The 24756-nt window shown below is 45.4% G+C and overlaps 1 protein-coding gene across 1 annotated transcript; it reads right to left on the reverse strand.

The window, feature by feature from the left end:
- Window positions 1–3323: 3323 nt before the first annotated feature.
- LOC144807682 (uncharacterized) lies at window positions 3324–24418 on the reverse strand. The gene is made up of 2 exons (XM_078673321.1): window positions 24323–24418; window positions 3324–6190 (listed from the first exon to the last, which is right to left on the reverse strand). Exon 2 carries the CDS (start codon window positions 5852–5854, stop codon window positions 3368–3370), a length of 2487 nt encoding a protein of 828 aa, XP_078529447.1. The 5' UTR covers window positions 5855–6190; window positions 24323–24418; the 3' UTR covers window positions 3324–3367.
- Window positions 24419–24756: the final 338 nt, after the last annotated feature.

The raw sequence follows: 24756 nt of genomic DNA on the forward strand, positions 1-24756 counted from the left end.
ATTGGAATAACACAAACAGCAGTTTAGACGTAGGACTGAGGTCATCTAGGTCTCTACTGGATATGCTAGACTTAATTAGTTTTGCCAGCTAGCTCAGAGGTCACTAGAAACTTTCTCGAATGTTCAGGAAGGAGTTAACTTTCCTGATTAGACAAGAACGGATTAGTTTCTGACAACCGCATAAACATGACAACTTTGCTCCCCCCAGAATAAGGAGTGTATCTACAGAGTCGTGTGAAAACAATAGATAGCTATTTCACTCAGTCAATCGTGCATGCTTAGTTTCACCAGAGTGCAGAGAAATAGAGAGACAGGCGTTTTCAATAAAAGGTGTTATTTATTGAGCAGTCCTCTTTCTCATGCAAGAGAAGTGAGTTGCCGCAATTGCAATACTTATCATGAAGTAAAGTGCGTACAGTAAAAGTAGTATTATGAAATAATGCTGTAAAAGCATTGATATGGTTTCTGAGCCATATGATACTTTAAAATGGATAAAATATATACATACATAAAAACATTGACTAACGTACTCAACTGGAGCTTCTAAGATACGCCTACCCCGGTGTACCTGACCTAAGCCTAATACGTGGGAAGGAGTAAGTAAGTTGCAGTTTAAGTTAAGTTGGTTTTTTGCCAAGAATCTGAATCAAGAATTCTCTTAAGATCTAATCAGCTCTGTACCTTGGTTTTTAGAATGAAGGAGGTCGTGTATCTCTCTCAGGACTCGATCTCCCAGCAACCCGCAAGGGTGACTGGAAACACCGGAGCTGGAATTTCTCGGCAGGAGAAAAGACAGCGTCTCTCTCAGTGCGTCAAATGGGAGGGTCGGCTTCCTTCAGCACTCGCATCAGCTGGGCGTCAGGAAAATAGATAGCCGCTCTGCTCCAAACCACAGTGTGTTTGCTTAAGGCAACGTTGGTATATTTATACCTGAAAGGTGCCGAGTTTGATGTAAGGTTGGACATAAGACGTCACTAAGAACTAACAGTTCTTTCTGGACTCCAGGAGTTTTTGTGTAAATCAAAATAAAAGCAGGGGGAATTACCGGGCTGCTGGAGGCTTGGTTTGTTTAAAGAACGCGTTGTACTTTCTAGGAGTCTATGGGATTAGCCTTGCCGTATTTGGACTGCATGGGCTATGACTAAATATGGACATGATTCTTATGCCTTTATAAGGATATGTTTTGTTATAACCACGCAAGGGCATGAATCGGGAATATTTAATTAGGGTCCTAGATACATTCGCAACAAGACAGAGAGCCTTTATGGTGTGCCCCCCTCAGTGTCAGCAGCATCACTCTGAGTCCCTGCCTGGCACCCTGCTCTCATGTCTTATGTTGCCTTTCAGCCAATCTAGCTCAGAAGGATCACCAGAGGCCCGCTCCGATGCAGAATGTCATGCCAACCCCAGGCTCAACTCCAGCAACAGTTTCACAGGGCCCCCTGGAGCCAAAAAAGAACTCAGGTGTCTTACTCTCACCATCCACAGCTGCTGCTCCGGCAAGGACTCACCCCCACCCCAGTGCAGGTTAGAGGCAGAGGTCAAGTCGGGATGGCACATGCCCAGCCTAACACCCTCCATGCCACTCCGACTAAACTATGGGCTGAGTCCATCCACTGGCTCCAACAGGCCTCTGCAATGGCTGGCTGCCATCCAGTCACTAGCGGTAGGCTCTGGTCTTACCGCAGCCCCCAATCGCCGGCAGGGCTTCTGTGTCCGGCACTTGTATATTATCAGGACAGGATGATGTTCACCTGAGAGGACCCACTCTGGGCCCCTCCAATACTGACACAGGTCACGCCCACCTACTGACTTCAGCAGCCCTCAGCCACATTAGTCCACCGACTCCACTCCCTGTGGCGTGTTTAGGCTTTGCCATGGTCTTCAGCCTTTAGTTGGGCACACGCACCCCTCGTTGGTGCTGTTAGCAGGAATTATGCTGCTAGATTACTGTCTGTGTATAAGGATAGTGCTGGATTATCGTGCTTGGTCCGGGAGCTCCACAGAGGCACATCTAGTCTGCCATCTCATCAGGCCACGCCCCTAAATGAATGTGTTTTTCTGTCCCAGTGCAGAATCAGTTAGATGGCTCAAACAGATAGCAATCTGCATTACATATAATATGGAGTATAAAGGCTGCATTGAATTCACCATATACCCTCATTTCTGTAATTTCTATGCTGACGAGTGCTGTCAATTGAGCTGTTCTGTGCTCTTTAGTCGCTCTAAAACTATTAGTTCTACTTATATATTTGCCAAATTTCCCAGAGTTTGGTTTTTAATAATTTGGTCATCCTACCCTTCATCCATTGTGTGATGTGAGATAACCCACTAGAGTGCACTTTATAGTAAATACTTTCTCACATTCATTATATTCTAGTGGTTTCTGTCTGGTGTGAACTTTCATGTTACATAATATATTCCTTTCTAATGAATGTCTTGTCCGAGTCAGAAAACTCTTGTTTTGTGCCTGGTGGGCACACTGAGCCTTTTCACATTCAAACACATTCATAAGGGTTCTCTCAGATGTGGACATTCTGATGACCTAGTATGTTTCCTTTTATAATTAAATTTTGATCACATTTGGTACATTCGTATGGTTTCTCCCCAGTGTTGGTGTCCTGCTATCGCATTAGCTTATAATTTCTAAATCACATTGTCACATTCAGCAATTTCATATGATTTCTTCCCCTTGTGGAGATTCAGATGTTTATTTAGTGATGAGTTTATGATGAAAGTATTTTCACATTCAGTAAATTTATTAGAGTTCTCACCAGTGTTAGATTTCAAATGATATTATCGCCCAGTCTATGTAATGTATGCTGCATCACATTTAGTACACTGATGTGGCTTCGCCCTGTGGAAAATGTCAAATCAGAAAACAGTCTTCCTTTTGGTGAATAAATGACTTGTCACATTAGGGCTCATTCCGATCAGCGGAGTGGCTTCCACCCCGTATGAACCTCCCAATCTAAAAATAGTCCTCACCTTTCAAGAAATGCTTTGTCAGATTGAGTACATTGATAGAATGTTGCCCTTGTATGAATTCACATGGTTTCTCTTCTGTTTGGGTTCCATGATATTGCAGTGTTGTTTCTAATGACTGCCCTGTCACACCGATTACAAGCAAATGGTTACTTCCCGGTGTGGATTTTCTGAGATGGCTCTAATAGGTGCTTTAAATCGAATGCCTTGTCCTATTCAGTAGATCAATAGGGTCTTTCCCGTGGACTTTCTGATGCTGCATTAGGATGTTCTTTGCAACAAATGTCTTGTAACATTCTGTACATCCATATAGTTTCTCCCCAGTGTGGACTTTCAGAAGTAGCATTAGGCAGTCCCTTGGAAAACCCTTCCCACATTCACTTCAATCGTATTGTTTCTCGCCAGTGTGGATTTTCTGATGTTGCACTAGCTTGTGCTTTAAAGTGAATGCCTTTTCACATTCAGTACATTTATATAGTTTCTCTCCTGTGTGGATGTTCAGATGTTGCATTAGGTGTGTCTTTCTCCTAAATGCCTTGCCACATTCAATACATTGATATGGTCGCTCTCCTGTGTGGGTTTTCTGATGTTCCAACAAGTGGTGTTTTCTACTGTATGCCTTGTCACATTCAGTGCATTTATATGGTTTCTCTCCAGTGTGGGTATTCTGATGTACCATTAAGTGTTGTTTTCTGAAGAATGCTTTGTCACACTCACTACAACAATAGCGTTTCTTTCCGGTATGGATTTCCTGATGTTGTTCTAGTTGGTGCTTTAGAGTGTATGCTTTGTCACATTCAGTACATTTATACGGTGTCTCTCCAGTGTGAACTTTCTGATGTCGCGTTAGGCTTCCCTTTGCAAAAAATGCCTTGTCACATTCATTGCATTGATATTTCTTCCCAGTGTGGGTTTCTTGATGTTGCATTAACCGCTGTTTTGTAATAAACGCCTTCTCACATTCACTACAGCCAAATGGTTTCTTTCCAGTGTGTCTTTTCTGATGTAGTATAAGGGTGTGCTTTGCAGTGAATGCCTTGCCACAGTCAGAGCAATCATATGGTTTCTCTCCAGTGTGAGTTTTCTGATGTTGCTTTAATTCCCCTTTTGTAACAAATGCCTTCTCACATTCACTACAACCATATGGTTTCTCCCCAGAGTGGAATTTTTGATGCTGTTTTAATTGCAATTTTGTAAAAAATGCCTTCTTACATTCACCACAACGGTATGGTTTCTCCCCAGAGTGGAATTTCTGATGTTGGTTTAATTGCAATTTTGTAACAAATGCCTTTTCACATTCTCTACAAGCAAATGGTTTCTCTCCGGTCTGGAATCTCTGATGTCGCAAGAGATAGGTTTTTGTAAAGAAGGTTTTCTCACATTCACTACAACCATATGGTTTGTCTCCGGTGTGGATTTTCTGATGTTGCAAGAGATAGCTTTTTGCAATGAATGACCTGTCACATTCAGTGCATTCATATGGTTTCACTCCAGTATGGCATCTCTGATGTAGAATAAGGGCTCCTTTTGTAATGAATGCCTTGTCACATTCAGTGCATTTATATGGTTTCTCACCAGTGTGCACTCTCTGATGTCGTATTAGGGATGCACTTGTACTGAAAGCCTTGTCACATTCAGAGCATTCATATGGTTTCTCCCCAGTGTGGACTCTCTGATGTCGTATTAGTTCTCTGTTAGTAATGAATGCCTTGTCACATTCACTGCAACTGTATGGTTTATTTCCAGTGTGGATTTTCTGATGTTGGTTCAACAGTGCTTTTGTGAAGAATGCCTTGTCACATGCAGCACATTCATACGGTTTTTCCCCATTGTGGACTGCATAATGTCGATGTACCTCTCCCCTTGTAACAAATGCCTTGTTACATTCAGTACATTTATATGGTTTCTCCCCTGTGTGGACTGTATGATGTCGTATTAGCTCTTTTTTTGTAATGAATGTCTTGTCACATTCTGTACATTTATATGGTTTCTCTCCAGTGTGGATTTTCAAATGTCGCATAAGGGATTCCTTTTCAACGAATGCCTTGTCACATTCAGTACATTTATATGGCTTCTCTTCAGTATGCATTTTCCAATGTCGCATCAGGTTTGCCTTTGCAGCAAATGCCTGGTCACATTCTGTACATTTAAATGGTTTCTCCCCAGTGTGTATATTCAGATGCTGCATTAGGTTTGTGTTTGAAATGAAAGCCTTTTCGCATTCAGTACATTTATATGGTTTCTCTTCAGTGTGAATTTTCAGATGATGCATTAGCGCTCCCTTAGCAACGAATGCCTTGTCACATTCACTACAACTAAAGGGTTTCACTCCAGTGTGGAATTTCTGATGTTGCTTTAACAACTCTTTTCTATAGAATGCCTTGTCACATTCTGTACATTTATATGGCTTCTCTCCAGAGTGAATTTTCAGAAGTCGCATTAAGTTTGCCTTTCTGATGAATAACTTGTCACATTCTCTACATTCATGGGGCTTTTTCCCAATGTGGATGTTTTGTTGTTGTATTAAGTCTGTCTTTGTAATGAATGCTGGATTACATTCAGTTAGGTTAAAAGGTTTCCCATCAGCATGACCATTCTGATATGCCTGCAAGTTGCCTTTTGTAGTGAATGTATTTTCCTCAGCATGGCTTGCCTGTTGTACCGGTAGGTGTCCTTTTGCATGCACTGCCTTCTGACATTCAGTACATTCATGTAACTTCTTCCTGGTGTCAAGACTCGTTTGATTGAATGTCTGCCCACATTCCCTGCATTTACATGTTCTGAGTCTTGCTTGGGCGACCTTGTGTAATTGTAGACGGCCAGTGGCCCTGAATGTTTTATCACATTCTGAATACTTATGTCTTTCCATTGCGTGAGATTTATGTTCAAACCCTACTTATAATAAATATATATTGTCTTTCTTCTATGCTGACTTCATCCACTCCTTATAGAATGCTATAAGAAACAGCTTTGAGTGTTTTAGTACATTTAGAAAGTTCTCTATTCCCTAGTGTCTCTCACGTTAGTCTTTTCAAGCAGTGTATTTGTTTTCATGCTACTTCAGTGTATAGATTAAGATTTCTTTTTGTTTTTTGAACGGATCTTCATGGGATGAATTTTCAATGCCCAGCCTTGCAGACTTTTGCTTTAAAAAAATATACCCGAATGTCCTTTCAATCTTCCATTCCTAAAGCATTCCTTTCACCTGTAACAAAAAAAAGCAAGTTAATATAAAGTAACTATAATTATAACCTAATGCTATCTAGAAAGACTTATACTTCACATTTAAAACAAAGTGAAAGAAACTCTGCAATACATTTAGTCTTTGCTGTTTTCAGTTTTTGATGTGAACTGCAGCGGGGGTTTGTCAGTATAAAATCAGTGGTTATTAATGTTAAGGTGTTTTTAAGCAGTGCAAATTCATTTGCACAGTTTCTATCTAGACCTTTTAGAGTAGAGATCACCAACCTTTTGTGTACTTAGAGCTACTCATGTTCAATTAAAATCATTGTGAGCTACTATTATTTGTGTTGAAATAGTAACCACATCAGGCAAGATCACATTAGTCCCCCCCCCATGCAAGATTACTCACAGTGATCACTTCAGTAGTACATCCGGCAAGCAGTAAAGTAAAAAAAACCTTTTCAGATTGGAATGCCTCTATACGGTTAATATGACATCCATAGCTACAATACCCCTAGCATTAAGGTATAATATCAGTAATAGTGTATGATTTATCACTCCGATACTAGCTTTACATATATTTTGGACATTCAGACATTTTTGTCTCTAAACATTAACTTATGAGTTCTGAAAACACACACTTTTTTGTCTTGAATACACTCATTAGGTCTGTAGACATTAATTCAACAAAGAAAAACGTTCCAAATTAGTAAGCTGGGATGCACATAAGAGAGCTACTTCTATCTAGTTGGAGAGCTACCAGTAGATCACAAGCTACTAGTTGGAGAAGCCTGTTTTACAGACTTTTGCTATAATTATTGTTTGCTTTGTGCACGGACATTGTAGGATAAACATAGTGTATATGAGGTTCCCCATGCTGTGGGTATGCCACGGAACAATACTATTCACTTGTATTACTTTTGCCCAGGACCACTTCTGACCAAAGGGGAAAGAAGGAGATTCACTCACTAGTACAGTACATGCCCGGAGCAGCACATGACCAACCCCTCACCAAGACCTGCCCTTCTGACGAAAACAAAGTATGAAACATATCAAAGGTGACCAAGCACTGGGCTGCAACTTGTCATGCAAGAAAGCACTCTACAGCCAGTAAAAAATGTGTTTGCTTACATGTAGCACCATGCATTGGAAATGACTAGGATAGTCTTGCCAGAACTAGTATGCAACTCAATACCTTGTTAATATTTTGAGCTCATGGTGCTTACGGTTTGTTCTAGGCCAGTCATCGCTGACCGACACTGGGTTCATCCACAGAGACTTACTTAGTTCTAGGTTTTAAGCCTCAGATTCTACATGAAAGTACATTTATGCTGAAACATAACAACATAAATACACATAACCCAGAAAGGTAGGCTGCTCTAAAAGTAGCTAGAATACTGAATTTGGTAAGAAGTCATTTGTGTAAATCAGTGCAGTAGATCAGTTTTCCACGATCCCAGAGGAATCAGGGTTGTCATGTTCAATCGTTGCCAGAACCTACCTACACCACTGTAGAATACATGGGGTTGGTAGTGGCACTGTAAAGCGAGCTGGTCTAATGGCTGACATTTCCTGGTTTCGGAAGCAGTAGGGACACCAAGCCCTCAGTTTCGGTCATCCAAAACACGCAGGTCCTGGAGGGTTCCTAAGAACTACATGACAAGACGTCTTACGAGGTGATTAGACAAGTGAATACCAAGTCTGTTACAGCACCTAAGCATGACACACTTTCAAGTCATACCCAGCACTTTATTAAACAATCTTAAGAAATATTCTGTACAATTAGTAAATATGACAGGATGTCGAAAATGTCGATTCCAGGCCCTACATGATAAACCACCAGTTGACCTGTATGTAGCCCCCGCTTCAAGGGCAGTTTCACAGGTACATTTGAGAGGTAAGAACCTTTTGTGAATATTAGATCTCTACCTAAGCACCATAGTGAAGTATGGGACCTGATTTCTTCTGTGCAACCAGATCTCTGCTTCTTAACTGAAACATGGCTAAAACCTCATTCGGCTACGGTTATTACCTTAGGGATCCCAGAGGGCTATAAAATAGTCAGGTTAGATCGTCCAATTAAAACTGGGGGAGGCATAGCGATCGTATATAGACACAATCTGTCGATCTCCATTTTAGAGGAAAATAGCACTCCTAATCTAGAAATTTTGGTTTTTAAGGTCTGTATCTCTAATAAAATCAGCCATAAAGGGGCATTAGTCTATCGCCTTCCAGGCCTCTGTACTAATTTCTCTATCTCATTGCTGGAGATATTGGCCAGACACATTAATGCTGAGAATGAATTTATTCTCTTGGGAGACTTCAATGTACATAGCGAATTGAAGGAATGTGGGGAGGCACAGTCCTTATTGACTGATCTTTCCTTATTTGGACTAACTCAGATGAATACTGGTCCCACACATCAGGCAGGACATACCTTGGACCTTATTTTCTCGAATAAATCCAACACCATTAAATGTGTTCACCCTATACAAGTAAATTGGACCGACCATTGTGTCATGGAATTCCATACCTCACATTTAGGGAAAGTTCCCGTTCAGGCACAAGCTCTGCCTAGCAGACAGTGGCAATGGCATAAGGTAACCCCTGAAGCCTTTCATGAGTGGTTTGTTGAGCCCCCCATTAGCCCTTCAGAGGGTGTGGAAACGGTTTTAGCTAATCTTAATCAAGCTATTCTCAAAGCTGTTGATTCCATTGCCCCTATGAAAACGTTCAAACCACGCTCAGCACACAAACAGGAAGTATGGTTTTCGGAGCATCTAAGATCTCTTAAACAATCCGCTAGAAAGCTGGAAAAGGTGTGGAGAACCACCCAGAGTGAAGCTGACAAGAATCATTATTGGGCGGCCCTTACAACTTATCACAAAGATATTCGACGTGCGCGAAAAACGCATATTGAGTCCTTACTCTCAGCTGCGGGTAATACCCCTAGGGTTCTATATCAAATCCTCCAGTCCTTTGTGAAGCCAGCTGCCTGTGAAACCCCTGAACTATCCTCACAGCAACTGTGTCACGAAGTCGCTCAGTTTTTTACTACTAAGACAGATAGGATACATGATCACATTACTAATGTAAACTCATCTTCCGTAGGAGGAACATTTTCTTCCCTGGATGATGAAGAAGAACCAGGCCTTATGACCTTGGACATATTTCCCCCCATCTCTCTGGTAGAGGTAGAATGCTCTCTAGGCCAGATTAAGAGTGGTAGCCCCTCAGACTCTATCCCGGCAAGAATTATGTCGGTGGTAGGGAGCACTCTGAGCCCACGGATTCAGTGCCTTGTGAATCTCTCATTGATGGAAGGTCAGGTTCCTGGGGAATGGAAAAAAGCACTGGTTAGACCTATCAGGAAAAATCCTTCTATTCCCTGGACTGACATGTCTAATCTCAGACCCATATCCTTGCTTCCTTTTACGGGGAAACTTATAGAGAAACACGTAAATAAGCATGTATCAAATTATATTGAACAGGCTGGTAGGCTAGATTGCTCCCAATTTGGTTTTAGACCAAAACATAGTACCGAGTCTGCCCTATTATCGGTAACTGATGGCCTTCATATGTACCAGGACAGAGGGTACTCTGTTATCCTGGTACTATTAGACCTGTCGGCAGCGTTCGACACGATATCTCATAAGATCTTAATCGAACGACTGACCATGATCAGCATTGAGAGCACAGCATTAGCCTGGCTAAATAGTTTTTTATCTAACCGTACCCAAGGTGTTAGCATGGGCTCATTTCAATCGGCAGAGACTAAGATCACCAAGGGGGTGCCACAGGGCTCTTGCTTGAGCCCCACTCTTTTCAATATCTATGTGGCGCCCCTGGCCAGAATTCTGAGAGAGTTTGGGTTCATCCCCGTTTCTTACGCGGATGATACCCAGCTCCAGTTTCCTTTTAAGAGTCTCTCTGACGAAGTGAGGACGTCATTTTTCGAATGCATGAAAGCTGTGGCTAAATGGATGTCATCGAACTATCTCCAATGCAACGTAAACAAGACTGAAGTCATGCTTTTCGGGGAGGCTAGGATCATGTGGATGCCGGACTGGTGGCCGCACGAGCTTGGTCTAGTGCCAGAACCCAAACAGGTTGTAAAAAATCTAGGGGTACGCCTCGACCGTGAGCTCTCCTTTAAATAACATGACAACTGGGTGGTGGGCTTATGCTTCCATGTTATTGGTCTCTTACGAAAAGTATTTCCTATGTTACCGGATTCTACCAAAAAAACTTTGGTGCAGGCGTTATTGTTAAAAGGGGCGATCTCAGAGGGCCAGGTTATGCTCACCCGACCACCCCGGGACCCACCTCTCCCACAAGTAATGCCGAGTCTTAACGTGAGGTCCTCGCCGGGGAGGACGTCGGGTCTAGGATCGTACACACTGAGCTCACACCACACTTATGAACGGACACCACACCGTAGGTTTTCAGTAACAGGTTCTTTATGAACAGTAAAAAGGAAGCAGCACTCTTATTTACAAGCGATCGAGGGATCGTAAAGACTCAGGAATTCGGGAAGAGGGAAGCGGGACAGTCTCAGTCTTTAGGCCAGTACGAAGCGTACCCTGCGCACAGCTCTCAATCCTCGAGCCGGGGGATACGGAAGATGATGGTCATACTGGCTGCTTCACTCACTTTGAGTCGACTCAGGTCGTGTCGGTAGCGTCGATGGTCCAGCCGGACCAGAGTTCTCCTCGAGCCGCGACGAGGTCAGCAGGGCTCGATCCGGAGGTGTTCTTGAGGAGCCGCGACAGCGTCAGCAGGGCTCAGGAGGTTTCACGAAGATCTCTTTAGAGTTCAAGCTCGAGCCGCGACGAGGTCAGCAGGGCTCCGAGGTTCTTAGTTCCGTCTTTGCGAGGACGAGCCGCGACAGCATCAGCAGGGCTCCGACGTTCCAGTTCCGTGATACGAGAAGGAGCCGCTACAGCGTCAGCAGGGCTCGAAGAGTTCAGAGGTTCAGTTTTCCCCAAGGTTCAGCCGCGATCAGATCAGCAGGGCTTTCTTGTCCAGTATACAACTGCCCGCTAGTTGTTGGGCGGGCCTTGATATAGTCCAGTGGCCCTTTGATGTCCGGACCCTCGCAGGCAGAGGTCTCATGCCTTGGGGGGCTGGTCATTGGGCGGGTCCGGCGGTTGGCTCTTTGATCCTTTTTGAAGATGCGCCCGGGAATTCCCAGACGCCCAGCAGGTCTGGAGCCAGCACTCGGGGGAGCCAGAGGTGCGATCGAAACTGGCCCTCAGGGGGAGGACAGAGGTGTGAGAGAAACCAGTCTCTCGGGGAGGCCGGAGGTCCAATCGAAACTCCCTGTCTTATCTCACTCGGGGAGCCCTTTACCCCCCAGCCGGGACTGGCACGTCTAGAGCCTAAGTTTTGCTGGGGCCGGGGTCATGCTAGGCCCAGGGAGTCAGGGGCCTCAGGAAAGGAAAATGGCTGTTGGGCCCTGTGGGGTGATGCAGGGGCATGCGGGGCTGGTCGTCGGCTGCGGGTCGTGCAGGCAGTTTGGGCGTACAGGGAACAGGACGATCAGGGGATTCTGGGTACTTGGCAAGGCTAACGGGGTGCTGAGGAACGGGGGGAACCACGCCACGAGGCCAGGTCCAACAGTTAGTATTGAGCCGCTTCGATTATTGCAACAGACTCCTGATGTCAGCCAATGAGGGTGTACTAGCAAAACTCCAGGTGGTGCAAAACACTGCAGCGAGGCTAGTACTGAATAACCCGCCAAGATCACCATCTAAACCCCTCCTGGACAAACTACATTGGCTCTCAGTTCGTAATAGGGTTAAATTTAAGATATGCTGCCTAATTCATAAGAGCCTACATGGACTTGGGCCATCTTATTGGATACGCAAATTTACTCCATACAACCCAGCTCGATCTTTGAGGTCAAGTAGCCAACTTCTACTGAGAGTGCCAGCCGCAAAGAAGGCCAGACAAGGCGGCAAGGCTTTGTCAGGTGTTGGACCCACTCCGTGGAACAGACTCCCTCTTGCGCTTAGGCAATGCTCAGAACATCTAAGCTTTAGGAAAAAACTTAAAACGTTTCTGTTTCAGACCTAATCTATGTATCCACTGACTATACTGAACTGTCTGCCTACTCTGTACTTCTGGCTTGTCTCTGTTCTGTCTCTCTTTTTTTCTGTGCGCAGAGATACTCTGTATAGAGTCGATTCTAGCGCATTATAAACCCGCAAATAAATAAATAAAATAAATAAATGAAGAATGGTAGATGCGGGGAGACTACACAGAAAGTAAATGTGCACAGGGTTAAGGGAGAAAATATTATGATCATTTTGGTTATTATGATTTGCACAGTGTACTATTGTCTAAGGCAACAATACTTTGACAAACCTTTCAGATATGTAATCAATAATATGAAATGACAGCGCAATTTAGAGAAATAATTAGATTGTGATGCTGAGTGGTAATGGGTTAAATAACAAATTTAAGGATAGAGCAATAGATATATGGCTAAGAGGACATTCCCCGGATGCAGTATTGATTCAGGAAACACACTACATTGAGAAAAAGGAACCAGCTTTCAAAATGTTCACGCAGTGGGCCGGATATCATGTGTTTATCATGTGTAAGTGCAACAGAACAGGGGGGTGTCACTGTATGTGAGAAAGCATTTCCCCCTACAAGATACTATTTCCCAAACAGATACGGAAGGCAGATGTGCTTATATTTTAGTGTATTTCTTAATAACAACAGGATTATGATAGCTACAATATATTCCCCAATAACTGATAATCCATCCCCAATTATAGATATAGATGAGGTCCTACCTCATATCCCAGGTTCTTTTTTTTGGTGCAAAGATATGGAGATATAAACAGTTAATTATTTTAAAATAAATAATAACTCAACTAGTATTGAAATTGTATGGGAGGCTTACAAGGCCATGATATGTGGATATATTACATTGAAAGAGATTGTAAAGAAGAGGAAACAGTCGATATTAAGGGCCGAGCTTGAAACAGAATTAAATCAGGTATGTTTAAAAGTACTATGCTCAGCGACAAAAGCTAACAAAGACTTCCTTAGGAAAGCCAGAATATGCATGCAGGAGTATTATGATGAACAAGAATACACAGCTAAAAACATATCTTTACAAAAGGTATTTGAAAAGAGCGAGTATGGTACTGGCTTGGCAGACAAGAGATCTCCAATCAGCAAAATAAGATAATATCAATAATAGATCCAGAGACACAGAGAAGTATCAAAGACCCTGAAGAAATTCAGATGTAATCTTTTAAGCACTATAAAGCAATATCTGGTACCCCCCAAACATCAAAGGGATATAAGAGCACTTACTGATTGTTTAGTTAAGCGAGAAATCCCAAGACTGAAAGAAAACCAAATACAAGCATTGGTAGCAAAATTTACCCTTAGTGAGATTGAGACAGTAGTAAAGCCCTGAGCAATGGTAAAGCCTGCGGGGAAGATGGCATTCCGGCAGAGTCGTATAAAAGTTTTGCGTCAGTTTTAAACCCAGAACTACTAAAATGAGCTAATCATGTTCTGGAGGGTGGGGAGATTCCGGATTCATTTTGTTTAGCAACGGTAGTCAGCTTTATAAAAAAAGGATAAGATAATGAATACATCAATTCATATAGGCCATTCGCCTTTTAAATGTGGATTATAAATTATGAAGCTTTTAGCTAACCAAATCAGTTCGGTAATGGGAACTTTTATCCACTCAGACCAGTGCGGTTTAGTGTCTGTAAGACAGTTATCTTTTAATACAATCTTTCTAACTGAAGCTTTAGATTATTTTGCACGGAAAAACATGCCTTTTTTATAATTCTTTTAAAAGATTTCTTATTAGATTGATTCAGTTAATATCTGGTATGTACAAGAGAGCAAAAGCCCAAATAGTTATAAATGCTAGAAATAGTGGAACATGCATGATAAATAGGGGAATAAGACAGGGCTGCCCTTTATCACGCATTCTTTTTGACCTCTTCATTGAACCTTTAGCTATCGCTGTTCGTGATTCACCAAATATAAATCCACCTGTAGATGGTATGACTCCCATTAAATTATACGCAGATTATATACTGTTGTTTTTAAAACCAGATATTGAAAATCAGAAAAGAGTTTTGTCAATCTTTCAAATGTATTAAGACCTGGGAGGTTATAAGATTAATAAATCAAAAACTGAAATTTTATTATGTAATTGTACACAAGACACTTTAATGCACAAAAGTTATCTATTAATTAATTCCAGAACCAAGCGATATCTGGGGGTGTATTTCACACAAAATATTAATAACTTATTTGAACTAAATTAAACCCCCCTTTCCAGTAAGATTAAGGCACTATTCACTAAATGGAATAAGTTGCCTCTCTCCATTATGGGGTCGAATTGGGTTAATTCGGATGTCAGTTTTACCACTATATAATTTTATGTTCGCTGCTGATCCTGTGGCTCTACAGATGAAGTTTTTTAAGGAAATAGAGAGCATGTTTATAGCTTTTATTTGGGCAAAGAAATCCCTTTGCTCAGCACTAGACACTTTATATAGGCCACTGAAAGATGGTGGACTAGCCCTTCATAATTTAAGAATTTAATGTTTTACGAATTTTGCACTCAGCACTTTTAGATTCACTAGATCCTCAGGATGCTATGGAATTAAAGATTTAAAAAATAAGTTTTTTATGGAATTATGATACTTCAGATTTTTCACATCTTGCTAAAACACCTTAAACAAGCATTTACAATGCAATGGTCTCGGCATTATTAAAGGTAGAGCTATTGGCATTGCTCATGACATTTTTTTAAATAAATGGTATTGACATTTACAATGGCAATAGGTGAGCATTAGGGAGTAGTAGAGAGTATTTGCGGACACAGAGCCACACACACACAGACAGAGCCGTGCACACACACACAGACAGAGCCACGCACACACACACAGACAGAGCCGCGCACACACAGACACAGACAGAGCCACACACAGACAGAGCCACACACACAGACAGAGCCACACACACAGACAGAGCCACACACACACACACACACACACACAGAGCCACGCGCACACAGACAGAGCCACGCGCACACACAGATAGAGCCACTCGCACACACAGACAGAGCCACGCGCACACGCAGACAGAGCCACGTGCACACACAGACAGAGCCACGCACACACACAGACAGAGCCACACATAAAAAGTCAAGCTGGGATTCAGACGCATGGCCTGTAGGTCACAGCAGAAGCAGGCCTCTCGAGCCTCACGTGACCTTGTGTGACTGGCTCCGTCAATCCAGGTTTTTGCATCTGCATTCTGTGATTTGAAGCCATCTTTACCCCATTATTAATTCAGGACTATAAGTCCCAGAATGCAAAGAAAACCATGGTCTGGCGCTTCTATTCCTGGCGTCAGAAACTGGAGAGTTCCGGGATGTGGCTGAGTGGCTGTGGTTGCGGCTCTAACACTAGTTTCAGCCCATCAAGTGGTCCTGGGCACGTTAGTAGCTAGATTCATGCTTTAACAAATGAAAGTCAAACAATGTCATTTGGGCCGCGTTGAATGTATGCCCGGGTCCGAGTACAGGTGGATTCAAGAAGCAGCCAGCAGCAGCAAGCACATGGTTTCATAACAATGTAGGTCACTGGGACACCCTGCTCCAGTCCGGGAAATCCAACTCACACCCCGTTGCATTCTGGGAGTTGTGGGCTTAGTTCACTTCAGTTGAAGAGACAGGACGAGAACAATGAGATTACAAAGGTTTGCAAGTGAAAGGGTCAGGACTGGGGGAGCCCAGGGCGTCAGCTGGCACGGAGCCCACTAGTCACCCTCACCAAACACTCCCTTGCACAGTACTTACAATGAAATGGGGACAGACACACACTTCCCCCTTGGCACGCGACAGCCTTTGATCTTGGAGAGCTGTGGACGGCAGAGTAAACTAACCGGTTTGTGCCCTGGTCTAAAATTAGACTGGAAGCAGCGGATGTGTTTGTAGCATCATCACTATGGCAGCCAGGCCCCGCCCCCAGCACTGGTGTGACGCACCGACCCCTGGCAGGCTCTGAGGCAATCCCCACCCACGCACAGGCCTCTTATCTGGGTAACAAGGGCAGGGCAGGGCGTCTGTGTGACCCTGGGGATGGGTGTGTTTGCCCTGCAGTGACGCCAGAGGCCGCCCAGAGGATTACTGTCTGAAGCTGGTGCTACAAGGGACAGGACAAACTCTTTCACGACCAAAGGCGCGAGTAGGGAACTTTGAGCAACACTCAAAACCCTCAAAAGGTCCAAACTGAGATTCCTACAGAACCGCTTCCAGCCGCAGGTTCAATCTGCTGGAGACATACATGCATTTAAAGCATTATAGACACTTTTTAAAATACATTTGCAAAATTTTAAGAAGCTTATTCCCTTCCACCCCCCAACCACCATATACAAAAAAAAAGCGATATGACGTGACCAGCACTGGCCACTTCATAGCGCTTTTTTTACCGTCACTTTCCCCGTTATCCACCGCAAGTAGCTTTTCATCGATGAGACCTATTGGCTTTGCCAGTGCGGCCACTTAGAATATAATCTTCTCACAGTATTAGATAAAACAAAATATTGAAGTATTTATAAAATTTTAAATGTCAGCCGGCCCAGCTCTCGCCCCTCTACGCACACCCTCAGGTTTAATGTGAAGCTGAGGACACGCACATTAAACACAAACCTAATTCTAGAACCTTCTCTTCCTCGCCGAATGTACACAGCTGAAAGCCCTTCACAAAGAGAGCCTCAGACTGTGGACGTAGGTGTTCAGCAGCGAGTATCCGCGGGTCCCCTGAAGGGAATGATTGAAGCGACGCAGTCAGATTTGAAGGAGCAATACCTTAAACGCATTTCTCGACAAGAAATAATCTCCAATAATGGGAACTGTACTTAGTAACATGACTGCAAGGAGGAGAGTAAACCTCCGAGCGTGATTGAATTGTACAAAGTGGCACCCTTCATTTCATTTTATCGCCGGGCAGTAAACTCGCGCTTCCCTCAAAAGTGCATTGATTGAAAACAAGCACTGGCCGCACCTGCGCCTCGCGTTTAAAGTTAAAACAAGCAACGAGGAGGGGCAGGACAGCAAGCACACACCTGAGGACGACTTCTTCCGCCGGCGGTCGGGGGGAATTGGCAGAACAAAAGCGCCGCCATTTTCGCAATTCGGGGGCGTGTTTTTTTGCTGAGTGACGGATGACGACACTGATTAAAATTTTTTTAAAAACACGCCCCCGAATCTGCTCAAGCCGGGGCTAGAACCGAGTGACGCCCCTCTTCTCCAATGGCTGGCCAGCATTTACGAGGCCAGCCAATGGAGAAGAGGGGCGGGTTCAAGTCCCCATACTAAACAACATGAAATCTTCGGCTCCGCCCACTGCTTCGCAGTGCGACGGTAGCCTCGACCTAAAATGTCAGATATAAGACTCTGCAATGGTATATAAAACGAAAGACACAGATATTTAAGCACTGCAAAATCCCAGTGATTAATGGTGTTACTAAATTGACGGCTGTGCATGTGGGGGTTCGCCACCTAATGGAAAAGAAATGCAAATCAGTCTTGACCCTGTGCCTCATGGGAACAGTCCAGACCTAACTGCCAAGCCAGGTCCTCCCTGGTTGGGTCTAACCTGGGGTGGCATGGTGAGAAAAAGAATGATGGATTTAACCCAGATCTCTTGACTGGGGTGAATGTATGATTTATTCAGCATTCCGCCCATCATTTGTTTGTACAGCACTTTTCACCCTAAGTTTGATGGGTATGCCCACACGTGGGTCCCTTGCTCACTGTGCCACTGGATTCAAGCTAGCCTGGCTGATAAAGGGTAATACCCAGAAACAGGTCCCAGGATGCTTGTTTCCGGTTCAGGGAGGACCTGGCTTGGCAGGTCGGTCTGAACTGTTCCCATGAGGCACAGGGTCAAGACTGATTTGCATATGATTGGGTCTAAACTGGGGTAGCATGGCGAGCAAAAGAACAATGGATTTAACCCAGATCTCTTGACTGGGGGTGAATGTATGATTTATTCAGCATTCCGTCCATCATTTATTTGCGTAGCACTATGCACGAAACCTAGGCATAATGCTAGACTCATCGCTCACAATCAAAGGCCAGATTAACATCATATCTTCGGCCTGCTTCAACACCCTTCGTATACTCTGAAAAGCTTTCAGATAGATCCCATCCGAATCCAGAAAAACGGTCATGAGGTTCTGTGAATTCTGAACCCTTGGGTTCCCTTTTGTGCATGGTAGCCATTTTGTGGTTGCCCTCACATAGGCCTATGACTGTGGCTGACAAGTCTTTAGGACACGTACACCTTAGCTTGAGTTTGTGCTGACTCCTGTTTGACCTGAGTGAACTGACCCTGTTGCCTGAAGCCGACCTTGCCAAACCAGTTCCTGCCCTTTCGCTGATCAAGATTAAGGATCAGAGCACAGGACATCGTAAAGTTTTACTGCACACAAACATGCCTTATCCTACTTCTATCTGTTTCTGTTCCTTCTTTTATGGTCTGTTTATGATATGGGTTGTGGTCCGTTTATTATGGGTTTGTCCGGCTTGTGTAAGAAGGAATGTTAGGTATTTTGTATGCTTGCAAAAGCTAGGACTGCCCCTTACTTGTATGCTGAAGTTTGTAACCCTGAGAGCATATAAAAGGCCTCTGTTCTCTGTACTCTGGAGACTACCTCATTCAGTTGCTACGGCTTCTGTGTGACGTGGCCTCACTTATTAAATTTAATAAAGATGTCTTTTCATATTTTCAGCTTCTGTGCCAAGTTCTTTTTTTATTAGTAAGTATTCCCTGAGAATGAAGATTACAGTTCTTCAGTCATGCGCGCCCTCATCAGTAGCAGACTGGACTACGGCAATGCTCTCTATGCAAGAATCTACAAGAAACGAGTACGTTAAATCAAGAACATTCAGAACGCCACAGTCAGACTGATCCTAGACATCACCCGTCGCAACCACATCACCCAACACCTCCGAGATCGCCACTGGCTCCCCATTCAATGAAGAATAACCTTCAAGCTCCTCACCCACCCATACAAGACCCTCCAGAACTTCGGACAATCATACTTAAACAACCACCTCGTTTTCCACGCACCCAAGAGACTCTTCCGATCTCCTGACCACTCTCTGGCCACCGTCCCACGCATCTACAAGACCAGGACTGGAGGAAAGGCCTTCTCCTACCTCGCAGCCAAGACCTGGAACACCTTCCCACTCTACCTCCGGCCCATCCCTACACTGCTTCTGTTCAGCAAGGACCTCAAGACCTGGGTCTTTGGATGACCCCAGCACTCAGTGGAGCCATCCCCCCTCCCCTAGCACCTTGAGACCATTGTGGTGGAGTAGCTGCGCTTTGATGGAGCACGGTTGCACATGAAAAGCAACTTGCTCAGACTCAGCCCTCTCTAAATAACTTGTAAACCTACTAAACTACATGTTTTGTCTTATTAATATTCCACCACATGACATTTTTAGTATCTAGGGGAAGCTTGCCTATGTGCTTTTACTAACCGTAATCCTTTTTCATTATTATGGGCGCCACAACGCAGGTTCTGTTCTACGCATGCGTCAGTCATACTCATGTGACATGATGTACCTTTCGCTTGAGGGGAAAACTTTGCTTCTGCGCACTAGAACCTAAAATGGGTTCTCTATGTCATAACGTGATAATGCTTGCTTTGCTGCTTTAACTAAATTGTTCATTCTGCTTAACCCCTAACGCTATAGTTAAAATAAAGTAATGGGAATAGAGTAGAGATACGTGGTATACAGAACATTCATTTATTCTTTGTTCTAAAACTGTTTGTTTTCTATTTTTGCATGTATCACATTTCGGACCTGATGAAATCCCACTGTACTCATTTTGGACATGCGCAGAAGAAACCAAGAAAGCCCAAGTCATGGCATTGAATGAGTGCCAGGGACTGAGATGCGCCTGGGAAGATGACCTGCTGAACTCTCAAAAGGAAGTTATATTATAACATTGTATTGACTATTAGAACATCCATTGTTGGGTGGAATAAACGTGCATGGGAAAATAAAGTTATGGGCGGGAACGCTAATTTCAATATTCTAAAGAAAAGTTTCATTTTGATATGGTGTGATGACCTCTCCTCGTCTTTTGTCCAATCAAAATTAGGGATCCTTACACTTGCAACATTGGGGGGTGGTACACTGCCCTGAAAAATAGTATAACTAGAGTATGCTTAGCTAGTTAGTTTTGTCCAACTTGTCTGAATAGCTGACCTGTCACTGACCCAACGCCAGGCGCGGTGCGTCCATTGGGGCGTGGGGGTGTAGCCCCGCCGCCCACAGCTCCGACGTTTCTGAACTTAAGTAAACTGAATAGTTTACAAGTTCAAACACCGACGCCGAGGAAGAACTGACAATGCATGCCAGTCAGCATGACGTCAGACCGCCCACCCCCTTCAGAGACTGAGGGGGGGGGGCGGTCTGGCGTCATGTTGACTGACATGCATTGTCAGACATGGGGGCAGCAGCCAGAAGCACAACACAACTGCGCATGAGTGGGGACAGAGGGCGAATTTTCGCACCGTGCCTACTCATGCGCACTTGTGTTCTTACTTGTTAGCTCATGCCCATTAGGAGCCCCTCGGACTCCTAATGGGCGTGCTGCGGGCGAGGAGTAACTGTGCCCTGGCGCTGCAGATTGGCTTAGGGGTTGCCACTCAGTGCTGCTGCTGCTCCTGTTCCGGTTCCTGTTTGAAGATGAGGCGCCAACGCGGACAAGGAGAAGAGGCGGTCATGTAAGTTTTCTCAATGTTATTCTCCCTTGGCGCACCCCCCACCGTGACCCCCTTCCCCGCAACTCCCCCACCCCCCCCTCGCGAGTACTGCGAGCCGTGACTGTTTGAATGGTTTTAATTAACTGTGAATAAATTAGCACTGGGCAGTGAGCGAATGATACACTCACGGAGCACTGCACGCACACTACAATCATTGATAATTCCTCTGTACCCCTTGCACTGGGTCTTGGGGGCACACTTTAGTTACTGGGCAGCGCGTGTACTCTACTCATAAAGCAGTTGGCGTCGACTGCTGTCACCGGACTGCACGTATTCGTTTATTACTGCACTACCGCTGGCAGTGATTGCACATTCAGATTACTGGCCAGCCCTTTAACCGAGGGACAATGCGCTTCACTCGCTGTGCATTATGTGTGCACTGGTAGCTGCAGCGCGTGGACTCTATAATCGCTCGCTCGTACTGGTGTTCTGGCGCCGGTCCCCGTTGAGGCAGACTGTATTTATGGCAGAATTCAATGCTCAAGCCTTAATGTGGCAGAGATGTCTGGGTTGGGAGCGTGTTCAGGCAGCGCTAGGAAGGATCCTAACAGAAATAGTGACACAAACCCCAAATACCTCCCGGAGGTGAGCTTCTACCTCTGGGCACGAAGAGCTCACGTCACTTCTTTGTTCCACTTGGGTACAAACCTGCCAGACAGCAAATCCCTTATTACTAGAAAGCGGATAATAAATCCCTGGGGCAGTGATTTCAGACAAGACCCATAAAAAGCATCACTGACAATAGAGCATGTGGCGGGTCTGATATGAGAATAAAGCTCGCAAACGAACGAAATTAAATTTGGGCAGAGCGCGAGCAGGCACATTGACCCACGGTTCTATTCTGACTGCTGCATCTACACCCACTTTCCTTTGCAGTGCAGGCTGTTGCAGTGACGAACATCCTACAATAACAACACCAGTGTCTGTGGGGGGGCTGCTTGCAGGGGCTGCTTGCATTCTTGGGTCTGTGCTGAGCACCCCCAGCTGCTCAGAGGCCCCAGCTGACGTGGTCTTATGTACTGGAGTCTGTCACCAGGCAATGTCAGGCCTAGACAGGCTGAAAGACATGAAACCTATTGAGTGCAGTGCATTGAAGGGTGAGTGATGTCTGTGTGAGTGCAGGCTGAGCAGTGCGCCTGTTTGAGTCCAGGGTGAGTGATGTCTGTGTGAGTATAGGGTGAGCAGTGTGCCTGTGTGAGTCCTGGGTGAGTGATGTCTGTGTGAGCGCAGGGTCAGCAGTGTGCCTGTGTGAGTGATGTCTGTGACAGTGCAGGGTTGGTGATGTCTGTGTAAGCGCAGGGTGAGCAGTGTGCCTGTGTGAGTCCAGGGTGAGTGATGTCTGTGTGAGTGCAGGTTGAGCAGTGTGCCTGTGTGAGTCCACAGTGAGTGATGTGGATGGGTGAATGCTGGCTTAGTGATGTGTCAGGTAAGGGTGAGTAATGGGTCTATGAGTGTAGGGTGACTGTGCCTATGCGAATGCAGGGAGAGAGATGTATCTGTGCAAGTGCAAAGAGACTTGTCTGGCTAGTCCCAGAGATGTATTGGCCAAGATATCTCTTTCTCAAATGTGCTTGAGAAGGCACCATTTGCCCACTCTTTTTTCAAAATGTTCTCGTGGGAGAACCCCTGAATCCCCCATAGGTGGTTGGGCCTCGCTCGCTGCGCGCGCTCGCCACAGCGCAGTATTTACGCCCACCACTTTCAAATGTCACCAGCCGCCCCTGCCCAACGCACTCAATAGGCGATCGAGAGCAGAGATGCTGGCCGAGCACTCTGTCAGAAAAATCGATAGCAATTTCGGTGTTTCTAAGGGAGAAGATTTGATGACCCATTTGGGGTTCGACTGTTAGCTGTAGAGAGGGTTGTAACGCTGGTGGAGCAACTTTAGCTGTGGGTGTCGGTCTTAACCTATGGTGGTCTTGTCCTGATCCACTTTGGCTTTACCTGTCCTGATTCTGGTCTGCACCTGTTTTATCTTGGTGGCACCTGTGTATTCGGGGTTCTGTCCTTTATCCCAGCCCGTTGCCAGGGTTGGTCTTCACACTATTTTAGGTAAATATAAATAAATGTAGGTATGTTATCGTCTGTCATCCCTTTTCTCTTCCCTACCTTTGTTTAAATGGCAAAATTAAGTTTCACAACTTCTTTGCATATTATTGCTTTCATCATTATCTTCCTAATTGAAAGAGCTTTGATCTTGCATATTTGGACTGTGACATTTAATAATTTTCATAGATAAAGAGTTGAAATCGTCCCTGAGTTTGTGGTTACTTAAGGTAAATGAAGTATTATTGTTCTACCTATTTTCTTGCTAACTCCCTTGATCCCGTAGGACTTTAGGTACCGATGATAAGGATTGGTAAGACAATGGTATAGGTCCTAAAACGAAATTCATAAATCACTGATTAGAGTTGGCGCCAAAGTCACCTGGTGGTTATTAGGCTAAGTCATGCGTATGGGCCCAGGTGAAGATGGTAAGACTAGTCGGGTGACCTGCGCGCTCTATCAGCTTCACTAACCTCTGATTGATTGATCGCCTGCTCCCTGATCACCTCCTGCCCCTCCCCCCCCAGGGGGCCCCATAGAATCCTTCACCCCTGCCCCCACCCCAGGGGGGCCCATAGAATCCTTTACCTCTGCCCCTCCCCCCCAGGGGGCCCAATAGAATCCTTCACCCCTGCCCCCACCCCAGGGGGCCCCATAGAATCCTTTACCTCTGCCCCTCCACCCCCAGGGGGCCCAATAGAATCCTTCACCTCTGCCCCCCCAGGGGACCCATAGAATCCTTCACCTCTGCCCCCCCAGGGGGCCCATAGAATCCTTCACCCCTGCCCCTCCCTCCCCCAGGGGGCCCCAGAGAATCCTTCACACCTGCCCCCACCCCAGGGGGCCCCATAGAATCCTTTACCTCTGCCCCTCCACCCCAGGGGGCCCAATAGAATCCTTCACCTCTGCCTCTCCACCCCCAGGGGGCCCAATAGTATCCTTCACCTCTGCCCCCCCAGGGGACCCATAGAATCCTTCACCTCTGCCCCCCCAGGGGGCCCATAGAATCCTTCACCCCTGCCCCTCCCTCCCCCAGGGGGCCCCAGAGAATCCTTCACCCCTGCCCCCACCCCAGGGGGCCCCATAGAATCCTTTACCTCTGCCCCTCCCCCCTCCCCCCCCAGAGTGGGCCCCATAGAATCCTTCTCCTCTGCCCACCCCCCCTTGGGTGTCCAGTGACTCCCCTCTGCCTGGGTCTGGTTCAGCTCTCTCTGGTGCTGTGAAATCCCATAAACACAAACAGTGATGACGCTGCACTCACCCCTGCACTGGGGATCCTGCTCTGTCTGCTGCAAACCTGAGGTCAGGGCTCAGCTGTCAGGACATTACATTGGTCCCTCAGCGCATGCGCAGACCCCTACGGGCAGCAGTCGGGTAACATACTGGTCGCACTGCGCATGCGCAGACCCTGGCGGACAGCTGTCAAGGTACCACAGGCCGTGCTGCGCATGCGCAGACCCTTAAACATAGGTCTCCCTCTCAACTTGCAACTGAAGGTGCGCGCATGCGCAGTTATTAACATTCGATCTTTTCACAACTGCGTAACCCGAGTTGCGCATGCGCAGATCTACACTCACTACGTCCACTGCGCTCACTGCCCCATAAATCCGTAGTCAGTGAGTGGCGCATGCGCAGATCCGAATTCACTACCTCCGGAAGTGACGTCTTCCGTAGCTGCAGCCGGTGAGTCTGACT

The sequence above is a fragment of the Lissotriton helveticus genome, chromosome 1_2, assembly GCF_964261635.1.
Source record: "Lissotriton helveticus chromosome 1_2, aLisHel1.1, whole genome shotgun sequence".
Classification (NCBI taxonomy): Eukaryota; Metazoa; Chordata; class Amphibia; order Caudata; family Salamandridae; genus Lissotriton; species Lissotriton helveticus.